This window comes from Anopheles stephensi, chromosome 2, assembly GCF_013141755.1.
Source record: "Anopheles stephensi strain Indian chromosome 2, UCI_ANSTEP_V1.0, whole genome shotgun sequence".
Taxonomy (NCBI): domain Eukaryota; kingdom Metazoa; phylum Arthropoda; class Insecta; order Diptera; family Culicidae; genus Anopheles; species Anopheles stephensi.
This window is the reverse complement of record NC_050202.1, coordinates 54,735,585-54,751,729: the sequence shown is the minus strand read 5'-3', so window position 1 is coordinate 54,751,729 and position 16,145 is coordinate 54,735,585. Positions and strand designations below refer to the sequence as shown.

At 47.3% G+C, this 16,145-nt stretch overlaps 1 protein-coding gene across 5 annotated transcripts; it reads right to left on the bottom strand.

Annotated features, from left to right (window-relative positions):
• Nucleotides 1-4,688: 4,688 nt before the first annotated feature.
• On the bottom strand, nt 4,689-15,271 carry LOC118502794 (laccase abr2). Of its 5 annotated transcripts, none has more exons than XM_036035399.1 (7): nt 14,691-15,271; nt 12,049-12,083; nt 11,861-11,977; nt 7,872-8,087; nt 7,617-7,789; nt 5,243-7,529; nt 4,689-5,154 (listed from the first exon to the last, which is right to left on the bottom strand). In XM_036035399.1, the coding sequence occupies exons 3-7, from the start codon at nt 11,967-11,969 to the stop codon at nt 4,925-4,927; spliced, it is 3,015 nt and encodes a 1,004-aa protein (XP_035891292.1). In that variant the 5' UTR covers nt 11,970-11,977; nt 12,049-12,083; nt 14,691-15,271; the 3' UTR covers nt 4,689-4,924. The 5 variants fall into 5 exon arrangements, with proteins under 5 accessions (XP_035891292.1, XP_035891291.1, XP_035891290.1 ...); XM_036035398.1 differs by having other exon boundaries at nt 14,758-15,271; XM_036035397.1 differs by having other exon boundaries at nt 11,861-12,083.
• Between the last annotated feature and the right edge of the window lie 874 nt (nt 15,272-16,145).

Sequence of the window (16,145 nt, the reverse complement as noted above, 5' to 3'; positions counted from 1 at the left end):
AAACATGCCATGTTACGGCACATATTGTCCGATCACCCTTTGCTGTGCGGCGGCCGACATACATAAACTTGAAACCGCCACTTCCATGCGACCTGTGACACGCCTCACTAGCGCGTCTGCCCGCTCGGAAGGTTCGGTGGTGACAGGGCACGCTAGTAGGCACAGGGGTTCAATGTGAAGGTGCTCGATAAATTATAGGGTACTTGAAGAAATTAGCAATGTCAATAGCACGCACTGGGTGCAGAGCGTACGCATCGCGATTCAGGCTGCCGACGGACCGGCACGCGCTCGCTGGACGGGGATGGGACCGCCGGAAGGCACCTCAACCTCGTTGAACGGCGTTAGTTCCGGTTTTTGTGTGTTTTGTTTTTTGAAAGTATTAATTTTCCGGAATGTTGTACCGGACGTGGTGGCGGGTGTTTGTTGTTTTTTTCGTTCTGAATATTTTTGTTAAAGTTGGTTTAAGATTTTTAAAAGAGCATGGTCGCCATATTCTCTTGATCATGGTTCATTCGACCTAAAGGATTACTGATGTTGGGGAGCATTTTACCCATAGAGGAAGTCTGACGACGAGTTAAATGAGCAAGGATAGTAATTTAATTCGAATGAGGAGCGTCCTCCAAGGGTCGAGCTTCGAAGACTTACGAAGAAGGGCTCTCGATATTACTTGTTGAGCATCTATCGATGTATGTATATCTATCCATCTATTAATCTAGCGCTAATAAAACAGTGTAAGTTCTTTTAAGGCCCTTCTCTGACGAGTGACGTCCCTAACATGCAGCAGCAAGAATAGAGCTAACACTTGAACATCTCTGTAGCTCTACGTGTTCCAGTGAATAGTTTGAAGGTGAAGGTGAAGGTTTAGAGATTTTTTTTTTGTAGACCCATCAAACCACAAAGATGCCTGATCTCTTCTTCTTTTTAACGAACTATGATTAGCTCATGTCGGCCATTAAATGGCTTACTAGAACTATTAATACCTGATGTGGGTCTGACTATCCACATCATTCAGAGTTTAGTGTCGAAATCGTCTAGTTTCCAGTTCTAGCTGTGGTGATAGAACCTTAGACACTGACCAAATAATGAGGGTATCATATCCAGGAGGTGAGTTCTCCACTCAAAATACCTGTTGTGACGGACGAAACTGGGACACATACGCCTTTCTAAAACCACCTCATGATCTCACCAGCGTGCAGAAAATTAGACTCGCCAGGCTCCACGTCATGAGACTGATACCAAGCCTACCCAGCCTATAAGAACTTTTTGGGCCGTCCACATGGACCGAGGAGACTCGGTAGGCCTAAACTGGGACTGGAGTAATGATGTTGATAATGTCATTCACTCTTCAGACGACCGGCACTGAGGATCTAATCCCATCTAGACTGTCTCCCCGTACACCAGACTGACTATGCAGCTACGAGTAACTTCGAGTCACAGAAATGGCCGACCGAGACCTTTCGAGGATGTAGTGGCAAAAAAGAAGAAAGAATTAAAATTGTATCCAATTTTTGCTTTTCCTAAGTTCTTTAATCAAGATAAAAATGTCAGTCGCTTAAAATTGGATTATCCCTATCGATATCGCAATTTGAGATTCAACGTGCATCAATATCGCAGGCCAAACAACTCATGTTTACATTACATGCTCAATCCCTTTACCTGGTGGGACCTGCTCTGCGTTGTGTATTATGAGCTGCTGTCATCAGGTGCAATAAATACAGCTAGAAGACACCAGCGATAATTGAAGTTTGAAGAAAAAAAAATGCAAGAACTCTGTCTCTGCAAACCTACCTCAAAATCAACTGTATAAACGGCTCCCACGGCTGGCAATTCTTAATTCTTCTTGAGCTTATCTGAAAAAAATGGTTGTCTCTTTAAAAAGTGGCCAAAAAATTGAATCTTATTCAGTTGCAAGAGTGTCGCGTTTGTTCAACAACTCGCTTTGTGTTTTTATCAATCTAAATCTTATCCATCCCAAAAATCCATATGGTTGCTTTCTCCACTTCACAACACACCACGCACGACCCTACCACACGACGCACACTTGATAGAGACATGACAAATCGCGAATGAAGTGCAATGCAAACGCACCGCCAATCTCCAGCACGGGAAGCTCGAGAGCTCGTTGGGTGGAAGCCAACCACCCGCAAACCATCCAAACCAATCGTCACCGACACGTGGGAAACACGCGCCGAACACACACGATCGGCCACCTCGTGCCACCGGCGGAAAATTGTTGTATTTATACGCTCGAGGCGATAAAAATCTAGCGTTTCGTCCTTGCGCCAGCCCTTGCCGAGGGTGCCGGTTGTACTGGTTGTGAAAGTGAAAATGCTGAAGCGTACCTGCCAACCGACCCGACGGACCTTCGCGTCAGCTTAACCGCTTGTGTTGTGTGAAATCAATTTCCGGAAAATGGTAAAGGGGCCCAAACGGATGTCCTCCCGCTGCAATCCTACCAGCTTCAATTGGATTAGGATTTATTTTTATTTGCATTTAATATTATATTTATAATGTTTCCCCTCAGCCCCGCTCGTTCTGTTTTCCCCTTGGGTTCGCTTCCACAATATGTTTTCGTGGTTTTAATTGTTGGGTTGTTGCTTTTTCCCATCCGCCCATGGTCCTTTTCCGGTGACGTACTTATCCACTGATAATGATGTTCGCGCCGTTCGGATGAAAGGGGCACAAAGACGGTCCGCAAGGGGGTTTGAAAACAGGAGAAATAGCGGTGCTTTGTGGGAATGCACAATGGCCAACGGTGGATTAGCTTTTGCTGGTGAAATTGTAAAACCGCGTGTACCGTGTCGTGTACGCTTCGAAATAAGCCGTATTTCTATCGCCGCCGTTCCATTTGAATGTAAATGAGTGTTGCAATCGATTCGGAATGGCTAATCGGACCAATTGCTTGAAAGCATAGATAAGGTCAGGAGCGGCCAGATACACTGTTTGAAAGACTGCGTGGGAAAGGATAATAAGCGATGTTTGTGGAATTCTGGTTATTTCTAGTAAGTGACGGACTTCTAGTCAACCTTCACGCTTTTGATGTTCAGGACCTCATCGCAACTCGGATAAGATAGGCTTCTTTTGGCTAGATCTCTTGGACAAGGCTCCATCTACAAGCGCCACTTGGCGAAGCTACTTGTACGACGCCCCAAGCGTTTCTGGCAGTTGCCAATATTCAGCCAACATCACTAGGCTGTTAAACTGACCTTAACCAACTTAATATGTTAGGAGAAAGTGGCTAAAAAATCCCCAAGGCTTTTTCTTGTCACCAGCAGTCCGGACCGGCAACATGGACTTGTCTGTCATCATCTCAACTATGTGTTAGAGAGGATCTTCGAGGATAGAATCTTCCGGGATCATCAGTTGAAACCCTGGTCATTTCCCTGAGGTAAGGGCAGACTATCTAACTGCGTGGTATCAACAAGCCTAGTAAGCCTTTACGTGGCCGAAATGTACTGGTAGGTCGTTCTCAAGTTCTTGACGATCGCTTCGGAAAGCCTCTGGTTGCAGATTGTTGAGGCATGCCATGAATGCTGGCAAGAACGACAAGCAAAGGACATGCTCGTGAATCACCAATCACTCCGGAATCATCAGCAGCCAACACACCTGCAGTGTTATGTGAAGCTATAATGGAATTGACAGTGTATATCAGGAAGAGCAATAGTTCAGCAAATAACGAGAAGTGTCGGTGGGTTGGCCATACCATGAGAATTGTCAGGGGGGAGCTACTTCGAACTTGCCGACGATGGCACTTTATCATGAAGGAGTTTCTCAGCAATTTCCTTGAACAGGCCTGTTGCTTAACAAATCCGAGAAGAAGCAGTAAGATGGTCCGGATGAGATTTCATATCTGACTAGCGCCGCTACCATCTCGGGCATCGGACCGTTCCCATGTTTGGTATAGGGTCAAAAGCTAGAGAAGCTTTAAAAGCTGTCGGAAAGCTGTCATTCTTGGGCAGCCTATTTATTAAACTTATCAATTTAGCCATACGAGAAATTTTGTCATTTTTTGAAAGGTTAAATTGATTAAAAGGTTAATGAGCAATAAAACTCGTTAAACACAAGTATCCTTAGCTATTTTTACCAAATGTAGTTGCTCAGCCCGCATAGCATCCTCCTGCACCTGCAATGCTCCCAGACAGAGGGTTTTTGCATTTTCCCCCTTTAAAACAGGGGCTGATCAGGGCGCATGCGGGTCCTTTTTGCACCGAAAGGGTGCTGTGAAAGTCTGCACGGTATCGATTTACCCATCATTTGCAGCATCAGCCCACCAAACTGGACCCCCCGCGTGGAGCCGACCTGACCCATTATTAAGGCGGTAAGTCACCCAAACAATAAGTTTTGTGGATGCTACATCCTTCCTTGTGTAATGCAGGCTTGACGATACCGTGCTCGGGTTAGTTGAAAGGGAAGTTAAAATTTTGGATGAGTTGTTAGAAAAACAAAACCACAGAAGGGATGCACTACAGCAAAAAAATGGGCAAACGATTAAGGGAAGCAAACGTTTCTCTGGCTCATACTGGTCCACGCGACGGAGAGCGGTGTGAGACATCAGAACCAGAAGCACCGCGTGCACAAATGAATGGGCGTGTCAAACGCAGATGAAATGCCACCCCAGTTCTTTGTCTGCCGGGTGTATGTGCGTGTGTGTGAGGGAAAACTCCGAACGGAAACAACCCTAGCCAGCATTGGATTTGTAGCGTTTCGCTTGGCTTTTTATTTTGTTCCACTTTGACTGTAAGAGCACTTAGGTTTGTACGGTGGCAATGCTTAAGAACATCTAACATCTTAAGAGTACGCGAATGAGTCATAACTTAGGGCGTCCACGACTTCCTCCGTGGCCAGATAATACTATGGTCGAACGAAATACTTGAGTCCGCTCGGAAGCGTCTAATATCACAAATTGTTTTGTTCAGGTTGTTGCTTATAGGAGTCGGTGTAAGGTCTGAACCGCGAAGGCTAACAGAAGCAGTGATGTGGTGAATCTGGTCGAACCCGTCCCGTTGCCGAGCTCACCAAGCTTCGGTTTAAAGTCGTAACAGGTGGGAAAGTTGGCGGGTACCGGGAGCATCTCCGAGCTGTCACCAACCTTCAGCACTAGGGACATACCAATCTCGGCATGGAACTCTATGTGACAGTGGAACAGCCAATATCCTGCCAAACAGAGAGAGAGGAAACAGTAAGTGGTTAGCTAGAGTTTTAGATGGAAGAACCCACAGCTACTACCGAATGAAAAACCTACCAGGATTGTTCGCGATGAACCGAATGATTGTGTAGCCACCGTCCGGAATCGTCACCGTATCCTTGATCGGAGCTTTCTTAAGCCTTCTCGGCAATCGACCCTCCTCATCCATGCGACGAATATCCTCCACGGTCGTGTTGCGGCTCACACGATCCATGCCCACCACCCGGAACGCATGGCCGTGCAGATGAAACGGATGGTTCGCGTCGAACGTGAACCCTTCGTCGATCATCACCATCTCCACCGTGGCGTGCAGCGGTATCTGGATCACGTGACTACACTCACAAAACTCCTCCCGGCAGTTCCGATCGCGCACGCTCGTTTCGTTGCAAAACTGGCTCTCGTCCAGCACATCCTTGCCCGGCAGGAACGGTATCGGTGGCATGCGCATCGAGATGTGATTCAGCTGCGGTGTGTACAGCCGGTTCGTGTTGTTAATCACCTGCTGAAACCCGTACAGCGACGGTACGTGGAAGTGAGGATTGTCCTTGCCGTAGAAATCGTAGTACACGTAGAACTTGTAATCCGTCTCATCGCGCAGCAGCAGCAAATCTTCCTGATCGAGTGCGTTCGTTTCGGCGATTGTAATAACGTTCTCCGCACCCGGGCCCCGGTTCAGTGAGTTAAACTGTACGCCCGGTGCCTCGTAATCGTACGGTGGCCACGATTCGTACTCGGTGTCTTCCGGAGCTCCACGATACCGCAGCACGGCAAACTGGTACGCCGACGTAAACCGCTCATCACAATCCATCAGTCCACGGAACCGGATCAGATAGTTGCCGATCGGTTGGTTAGCTTTGACTACGAAATCGAACCGTTCGCCAGCGTAGCTCACGAACGAACCGAGATCCTCCAGCGGCTGTATGCCGAACCCGTCCGATGAAATAACCGTAAGGTTGTGATTCTCAATGGACAGCTCCACCGGGCAGTTCAGGAACTCGGCATTAATCAGTCGGAACCGATACCGGCGGCCCTTATCAACGTGAAACACACTCAGGGGAATGTGTTGCGATTCGGGCACCACAACGGCGTTGAAGTTTACCGTGCGCGATTGTCGTTTGGTGCGGTGCCGTACATCGTTCGCATGGAGTACGGTTTTCAGATTGTTGTTGCTACTGGCCTGCAGCAGCTCCACATCGTCAAGAGTGGTTACGGTTGGTGCCACCGTTGTCGGCACATCCACAATCGTAGTTTCTTCCGGTACTTCCTCCACTGGGATCGCTTCCGGCTGTGTTGTTACCGAAGGATCCTCTTCCAGATCCGGAGCTTCAGTAGTCGTCGTCGTTCCTAGTGGCGTTGTCTTGGCGAACCGCTGGAAGTACTTGCCTCGTCCGTTGATCAGCAAGTTAGGCGGTTTATTATCACCGGTCGAGTGGTGATGTGCCGCAAACAGGGACACACCCTGCTCGTGGCCCCAATCCTGCACCGTAATCACGTGCTCGGACAGATCGTGATCGTACAGCAGCTCATGTATATCATTATCCTTGCGAATGATCAACGCCCCGAACGCTCCATCGCCACGCTGCATACCGGTGTGCGAGTGCCAGAAGTGTGTGCCCGGATTATCCGCCCGGAACGTGTACCGGAAGGTCGTGCCCGGGCTGATCGGACACTGCGAAACGTGTGGAACACCATCCATGTACGGCGTACGCCGTTGATGCAAACCATGCCAGTGGATGGTCGTACTTTCGCCCATCAGATGATTTTCCACGTCCACCACAATGATATCGTTCTCACACACCTCAATGGCCGGACCGGGCATCATGCGATTAATAACGGCCACGTTTCTTCGCACACCATCCCCCGCAATACAGTGCGGTCGATCACAGTCCGTCCCATTATAAGGACAGTTGTAGCAAGCCTTACTAAGCGTCCGGTACCATTCAAGCCGGAAACGGTAGTAGCAGGTTTCCGGTTTGCGCCCCAGCGTGCACACCCGCTTGCACGGGTGATTGCTGTAGCTCTGTTCCTCGTAGAAATCAACACCTTCCTCTTGCTCCACTGGTGCAGCCGTCGTCGACTCCATCCTGGGTTCGGCGGTGTAATTACACACCTTACAGCAGTCACGCTCAACCACATTCTGCTCGGGACAATTTCCCACCACCGGACACTGCTTGCGGCTTGAGCTGATCGACAGGAAACCACCGTCCTTAGCGCACCGATACAGCAGACACCCGTCAGGACTGGCCCACGATTGTCCCTCGCGGTAGAACTGATCATCAAACTTGCACCGGGCCTGAACGCACTGCGGGCAGCAGTGTTGGTGCGAGATCTGCGCCTCGAAACCCTACAACGACAACGAATGGCTCATTTTTCGATACGTGTCCTCACAGCTTCAGCACAAAAACCATCAACGCTCGCCGATGCTAATTACCTCCGGGCACGTGGTGTTACACTGTATGCCGATCGAATTGATGAACGTTTCGTTTGCCTCGTTCCGCAGACACTCGTAGTTCATGCAGGTGGTCTCATTGACCATGTTAAACCACTTCTCGCCGACCGATCGGGTCGTGATCTCACCGTCAGCGTACACCTCACAAAAGTTTTCTACAATAAGCAAAAATGGCACAAGGTTTTAGTATTTAACTGAAGCTAAAAAATTTAGTAAACACGAGAGAGTTCCACCAACCACAACGCTGCAAGGTACAACAGGTTCCGACAGTAGTCCTCGGCCGAATGGTTCGTTCTGCATCGCAAAACTCGATCGCTGGTGGACAGGCGCTAGCATCACAGTACAGCCGTAGGATCTCACAGCACGGGTCCAACTCGCGACGTATCCTTTGCCCTGGCTCTAGGGACGTTTCCGAAATGTTTGACAGAGGTTGGCATTTACTCGGGTCACAATCTGGAACGGGTGATTCGAAGGAGAATTTGATCCAGACTTTATTAGTTGAATTTTAATCAAGGAATACATTAGTGTTGGGAGTCACCCTGTACCGTGTGACCCAGGTACTAAAGATGATCAATCTAAATACGGCAGCTGATGATCATCGTGTGAGTAATGTGAGATCCCTCGTTACCGTTAATAAACAAGATAGAGACAGATGCTCAGAGGCGCTCAACCGATTTTAACAGTGTCAAACTGAAATTTTAATTATCTCATCTACAGATCACCAATATCATCACTCTACGTACTCGAAACACTCCTATAAACTCATGTGGTGAAATCCCGTTCATTATCTAACCATTATCTTAATGACGGTCCGAAAACAAAAAAAAGCACCCCCATCTTTGTTTTGGACTGCCGAACATCACATCTGTCCCGTGACAACGGCACGGTTATCTAATTTAAATTCACAGCGCAGTATCCACTAAACAATTCCGGTACGGCATGTACGAGCGAGCGCGTGTCAAGTGCGAAAAATCGCTGATCATTGTCAAGGCATGTTGTTGTCTCACCGTGCTAAGGGCACATGTCAACACACATCAAACGGTTTCAATTGTATGCCAAACCGCATCTGAACGATAGTGATGACCTCCCGCGACGGCGGTTCCATAGACCGGAGGAAGTTTGAAGGATCTGAGATATTCGGGCAAGCGATAACGATTGTAACGCATCAAGTATATGAGCACGAAACACCGGTAACCTTCACACTGGCGCGACGTGATGATACACGAATGGTGTACAATGATGGTTCTTCCGGATTGCAGCCTTCGCGCCGTGATAATGGTCTGCACTACTAAGTCTTGTGTGGCTTTGGTGTGCTAAGAGCAGAACCCTCTCCACTAAGCGTAGAACCTCACCCTTCGACGAGCCACTCATGTACCACCAGCAAGCAACCAGCAAGACCTGCGAAGGCTACAGAAATTGCATTGGATAGCGGCAGCCAGCCTTCAGAAGGTAACCGAAAAAGCTATGCATTACACGATCCACGTTCCAGTGGATCGCGTCACGATGGGCCTGGGTGTGCGAGTGTGCTGAAATGGATTATTAATATCCACAGCACAATCGGATGAAACAAGCGGTACGAAGCGGGCCAGTTGAATGCAAATCAATTTTAACAGCTCAACCCTTGCAAGCCGTCAATCAGTTGGGGCCGGTGACGATCTGGAATACGGTAGTAGCACCTGTTCTGTAGCAAGACCAGAAGGTGGCAACGTGTGACACTCATCGGCCTATTAAGGTAATTGAGCACTGGTTGCGGAGCTCTAGGCGCGTTCTTGTCACTGATTATACCTTAGCTCGATGCCGCATACAAAGTAGGCCACAGACGCAGGAAATATTTTTTGTTAAAAAAAAGTCATAAAAATGGGTAAAAATATTTCTTTTCACTTTTATCCGTACTATCAAAATCCTGAGTGCTTATCAGAGCTAGATAAGCATACTTAGCCGCACACACCTGCAACGATTATAGTTCCATCTTTCATGCATTATCTTCCATTATGGAATCAATTATCTTACTCATTATTCTCCAACGACTTTAAGCATCTTAGTATAATGCCTACGATTGATGAGCACTGATAAAACAACAGTGCCCCTAGTGTGCCCTAGAATTGACACAGGCATATAATCCCACACCCTGTAAGCAGGGCCGATCGTCAAGAAACAAAGCGAACCCTGAGGGGTAACGATAGCGGAGAGTCGGCGATCCACTGGCGATCGAATTGGCAACCCGCTACCACCTTAGCTGTGATGTAAGTTCACACGATCAAGTCACTTCCACACACCACACACACCTGACCAGCCTATCGCAACCCAGCCGATCGGTGCGGTTGCGTGTGAACGCTCCAAACGCACCTGTATCATCGTATGTAGCGCCGCGTACGTGAGCGTTCCACAAGACATCAAAGCGCGACTTCACAACCTTGACCGTGGACCTCGCTCCGGGCTAGAGTTCTGAAGAGAACTCACCTTCCAATTACCTCACGGCCGATTGGAGCCTCTCTAATGATGCTTCCTACGGTAATCCGGCATTCATTGAGTCCGTCAGGATCCATCCATCATAAAACGGTTTTACGACTTTGCATCTCGGGGAGATAAATGGGGGGCCTAGGGCGCAGAGACAACAATAAAAACAGGCAAGCTACTTTTGGATTGAAGTTCAAATCGCGCCAGCTCAGCCTCGAGAGCCGACGATCGAGTTCGCGCATTTATTTATTTGTCGCATACATTAGCGAAACGTCCGGCACAGCTGGTCTGGGAGCAGTTCTTAAAACCAAACGCGCAACTAGATTGGCATGCGGTTCCGGCTGACTGTGCCCTGATCATCGCCATCGTCGTGAGAGGTATATAATTTTAAAAATTAGAAAATTACAATTACAATGTATGGGCCACATAAAAAAAGTGAATGGACACCCGACGAATACCGGATGGAACACATGTTCACGATTAGCGAGCGCGCACGGTAGGATATCCGCGTGCGAAACCTATTTTAACCCCAGCAGAGCTTATAGTAAAGAAGTTCTTGTTGCAAAAACTGCTCGTTCCAGTTCGTGTCGCATGATGGCTGCAATCGATTTCGAACGCACCAAGCACACCTTCTTGATGTCCAAATTAATTACTGCCCCCTCTTAAACCGGGCATTAACTCTCCCCCCGCAAACACACACATAGGGCTCACTTCCCGAACTTAACCGGCGGCATACCGCAACGGTTTGCAGCGTGAATCATAAAAGGGTTTTGCACTGCCTCACGCGATCAACGATCTGTGACGGAGCCGGACTGGGCACAAGTCACGCGCGTTGGAATGTCCAAGAACGTGTGGCGATCGCAACCCGTTAACACGCGCCAAACGAGAGCACTTTCAGCAAGCGCTGCGCCAACCAATGCGCTCCCAATGTGCTCCGGTTCTATCTCGGTATCGGGTGGACGCAATGACGCCATCGATCTGTGCGTAAGCTAGACACCACCATACCGGTAAAACCGGGAACACGGATAGGCCCAAATGTCCCCCCGTGTTCCAGCTGGAACTGGTTTGCCGGCAGACACGAAAAGACGCCCTGCTGCGTAACACGTGGTTAGTGCGGATGACCTCAAAAAGAAAAAGGGTGGTTAGAATAAAATTCTTTCCACTATCTGCGACTCGCTAAATGAATAGCGGATCATTAAGAAATGCTTAATAATGTGTCGATTATCGATCAACACTCATCGATCGCACCACGATGACTTGCATTCCACTTGTTCGTGGAATTCCCTTTGGAGTTTTAAAAAAAAGTCCCTCCTACGTTTGTCCTACACGCTGTCTAGCAGGAAGATATCCGAAATCACACATTACGGTCAATTACAGACGTACGGAGGATCTCAGGAACAAAAAAACCCCACACAAACAACACAAACCGGATTTCTATCCGATATCGGCAAGCGAAAGATGATCATCTTCCGGGATGTTTTTCGACCACCAAAAGCGGGTTGGTGAATCCCGCAGAATTCTTCACCATGACGAACGGCTTTGTTTATCTGCATGCATCGGGGAGAAATCGTATCGCTTGAATATTTACGATCCCGCTGCACGGAACTGCTTGCCGGTTTACTCCTTGTGGTTTTGTGGTGGGGGGGGAAGGAAAAAATGGTACAAGCTAAGGCGCGAAATTGGCGGGGATTTTTTTTTTTTTTTTGGTTTATCAATTCCACGATTCATCGATCATGAGCATTCCGTTGATCGTGGTTAGCGAACCTTACCTGTGATGACACTTTGCGAGTGGCAGGTTTGAGCCATCAGCACCGACAAGATGAGGGTGGCAGTTACTAGGGGCATTCTGGCAGCTAGCACACTATTGCTGCTATGCATAGTGCCGTCTGAGAGGGGTATGGTTGATACTGTTATCTTTACTGTTCACCGTTACGCATGTGTCACATCATCTACTCGCCTCTGGCAGATGCTTCCACGAGTCCTCAGAAGCGCCTGTGGAAGACATAAAGAAAAACTGTTGTAACTATGTACAATCCGCGCAGCAAACAAAAGCATGTAAAACCAATTAATCAACCACTATGATGAAACACTGTGCTAAACTTTCATCTTGCTTTGTCTAGCCAACACACAGTTGCTAATCAAATGAAGAGATCAATGTTACGCGCGTCGCATTTGCATAAAATCCTACACTAACGGGACCGAACACGATGATCAAGCCGGTCGATGATAATGGTACGCCCGCAGGTGTGTGGAGAATGTTTTTACTTTCGCTGTTAACTGGAAAAGGTGAACACTCTGCAATTCACACGATTGTGCCTACTCATCAACCAACCATTAAGCCAGCTGAAATGAGATGCATCAGCACATTGGGCTGACTGACTGACTGATAGCAGCTTCCCGCCAGGAGATATAGATTTTTTATTGTTTAACAACCGGCCCTAGCATAGAGCGTCTGTGATAAGGGAAGATCACACAGCAGAGGAAGTGACGAAAATGGACAGGGTTCGTCTGATAAAACTAGCCGACGTACGTCCAGCAAGATTGTACTATTTTGGTGGGACAGCTTCCCTTTGCTGTTCTGTGTTGGGGAAAACCTGAAACCCTAATGCCTGTGTTACTATTCTCAACTTTGTTAGATAAAAGTTTGCGATAAGTAATTATTTGTTCCTGAGCTATTCAAACCCTCTAAAGAGACAGCTCCTAACTACAACCTCCCAGCTGATTGTAACTTCGTTCTTCTATCAGTTTGTCATTAACATATCTACTGGAAGCTTCCGATTGGACAACCTTCAGCGGACTGCAGTCACAATCTGCCCTGCACGATCTGCCCATCGTCTATCTATATTGCAAACCCGCTTTACACCATCCACATTCACGGTGCCACCATTCGGAGTGCTATTTGACATACAATTACCCAAGATTGCATAACTGATGCTCGCATGAAGTCTAGCCTTCTCCGGGTACTTGACCTAGTGGTTGCTCAGCACCTGCACCATACCTGCGCCTGACCGGTAGGGCCAAACAGCACGCATCTTGGACGAGCGTGCCGAGCTTTTCACACCATCCCAAGATTGTGTTTGAGCCAGGACAGGATCTAGCCGAAAAGCATTTTTGCGCGAAAGGCGCAAAAAACCAATCGAGCATTAATAGGGCGACCGCTTTACCAGGGTTTATCTGTTTATCGTTCGGTAGGAGCGGGTGGCCGCTTCAAAGCCTTGAAATGTGTAATGATCATGTTTACCGCTAAAAAACGTATTATTGTACCACTTTTTTCGGGCGGGGAGCAGTTGACCAAAGAGCTCTTGTTATCATTGAACACGGCTCTGAATGCTGATTGAGTTGTTGTCGTGCTATGCTGCTGTGCTCTGAGATGAGACTTTGCATCCATCCTGAACCAGACTCAAACAAGTTATGCTATGAATGGGAGCTGATTTTTTTGTTGTGGGTTACATCTAAGCCAAAAAAAAACCCCAAACAAACGGACGACCTTCCCGGCCGCAAACAATCCCCCACCCATCCAACCTTCACCTACTCCGGATAATCATTAGTAGCGTGAGGGCTCGCCACTCTCACTTTCGAGCGTAAATTGTGAACTAATTTCGAAACGCCGTCGTTCAGCTTGCTTCTTTTATTGATTTCTGAATAGGCGCTCTGATCGGACGGGGTGGCTGTAAAGCATAAGCCTACAAACTGGATACATAATGACGCAGACGGGGGCAGCAAAAAAAAGTTCTTCTTTTGTCTTCCAAATGTATTGTGGCAGGGTGGGTCTTTTTGATGGCTCAAGTATTCGATGATGGTATAACCAACTTTTTAAGGCGTCAGGACATCAAACATTGAGAAATTGAGGGCGCGAAAAATCCAACTAAATGTTTGAAATCAATCTAAATCCTCTCCTCAATAAATCTAGAAATAGATCGAAACGTTTTAAGCGAGCAAGCAGGAACTTTATTCCGACTGTCGCCTTCACTTCCTACTGTGAATGATGGAACACAAATTGGTCCCCTCGATTTCCCACAATTCACAGCAAAACACTTCCGTCCTGCGGCGAATCCGCATAAACTTTTATTAATCCAATAATTATACCACTTCGCCACGAAACTGTCCTACTTGTCGGGGTTACGGTGAGCGGTTACGCTACGACTGTGTAAGACGAGATCGCGCGATCGAGCGGCAGGTTCAAGACCGATCTTTCCGGTAACGAAACGCTGTTGGTAGGAAGCGACTGTTGGGTTCCATCCATATTTATGAAGAAGCTAATTTTTGCAACAAACCGTCTTATTGGATCAACAACAAGAATGTGTGTTATTATGCTGGTGTTTGGCTAGACAGAAGGCGTGTAGAGTGATCGGAAGATAGTGGAGCGAGAACAAACGGTGCTAGCCCTGAGATTCAAATAAATTATTATTGTGTAACAGTTTCAAGTGGTGATCAATAAGACTAAAATCGTTAAGACAGCACGTGCAAGACACAGCAAACAAATCTGTTGGTAAGCAAACACTTAACAGAGTCCGACTCACTGCACATGCCGCACAACAACAATTTGCTCCATCTAAACAGCTTCTGAACTTTATATAAATAGTTTGCCGAAGACCTCACCCATGCATCAACCTCTTCAACGGGGAACAACTGTAGCAAAAATTAAAGCCACAACACGTGCACTTACACGAACAATCGCCGATCAATCGTTATCAACCGTCGTCGGCGTGTAACGGCGCGCTGGCTGTCACCACGGCTTCCTCACGTTTGTCGGTTACAACAAAACGTTTTCACTTATCATCCGACCACCACTAACTAGCCGCTTGATACAGAGCAAATAGATTTAAATTTTAGACGACACCGTTATCACCGAGATGGGCCGTTTTATCTGTGAGGCACTACACTACACCACCCGCAGTACACCGTTGATGACTGTAACCTCTTGTCACGGAACCACTTAACGCACTTTTACACTTTTCCTTTCTGCACGTTGAACGCATTAACATTCGCTCACTTTCCAGCGCTGTCGTCTCCTTCGCGCCACGGACTACGACGAACCTCGGCAGCGTGCGAAGGCTAGTTAGAGCACAGAACAAAGCACCTGCGGACGGAGCCACAACTCGCGAACGCCCTCGTTCTTGTTGCGCTGGGTGGCAGACGTACACCGATCGACTGAACGCGGGATCCGTGGGCCCGAACGCTTTTAAACCAGCTGCGAAGCGCAGCGCAACCACCACGCGGCTGACGTCACGACGGTGACGATCGTTGGTGCGCGGGCCAAACCGCACGCACGCTAATCTGCTTTCGTACGTACCGGTGGTGAGGTTCAAAACAGGCTTTTTGTGGTCACTCGACAGGACAGAAGTGAAACAGGAAAGCTTGGCCCGCCGTTGGAGAAGGTTTGGCTGGCAGCCCAGGTTCTCGACACCGAGGGGTTTTGCTTTGCTTTGCCGGGATTCCCGGCGATCTACTTTGAACGTTTGAAATTCTTAACGGAAAGTTAGTCATCAAATGGTACAATTAGGAGATTCTTGATTGTATTATGTTCGTTAAGGGAGGGAATTCTCTAAGAAGTGGGGGAATTTAAATTGAGGTGCGACTATGTCACCACTAAACAGCTTAGAAGCAATCTTAAAGCTGAAGTTGGTTTTGTTCTGCATTTTTACATAATTTTCACGTGTAGTTTATTTTTAAGGCATTTTTTACTATTTTCATGTATGTTTGAAAACCCTTTTCTTTTAATACTCATTTTATTTTTTATTCTATTCTTTTTTAATCTCTTAATAATTTTTATTTCTTTATTTGTACTTCAAGTGATTGATCAAACTACCTATTATATATACAGGTCGGTTTCTTTCTTTGTCCTCAAGTCACTACAAAATTGGTCCGATATGTACGATGTTGTATAAAGCTATTACATAGTTTGCTAACATTGTTTTGCTCTCATCGGTACTTCTTTCTGGCGCATTTGGAGGCATTTAACACTACATTTATAAAGCTCCTGCACTTGTTATAGGTACCGTACCAGGAATGTATATACATGTTTAGAAAGATATTTTTGTAATTTTTTTAGTT

Excerpts from the sequence above, each read along its gene's own strand:
- LOC118502794 (XM_036035397.1), bottom strand. The coding sequence starts at position 11,969 with ATGCATAGCAGCAATAGTGTGCTAGCTGCCAGAATGCCCCTAGTAACT. Across the intron at positions 7,790-7,871 it reads TTGTACCTTGCAGCGTTGTG|AAAACTTTTGTGAGGTGTAC; the intron begins GTTGGTGGAACT and ends TGCTTATTGTAG. Across the intron at positions 5,155-5,242 it reads GTTCATCGCGAACAATCCTG|GATATTGGCTGTTCCACTGT; the intron begins GTAGGTTTTTCA and ends TCTGTTTGGCAG.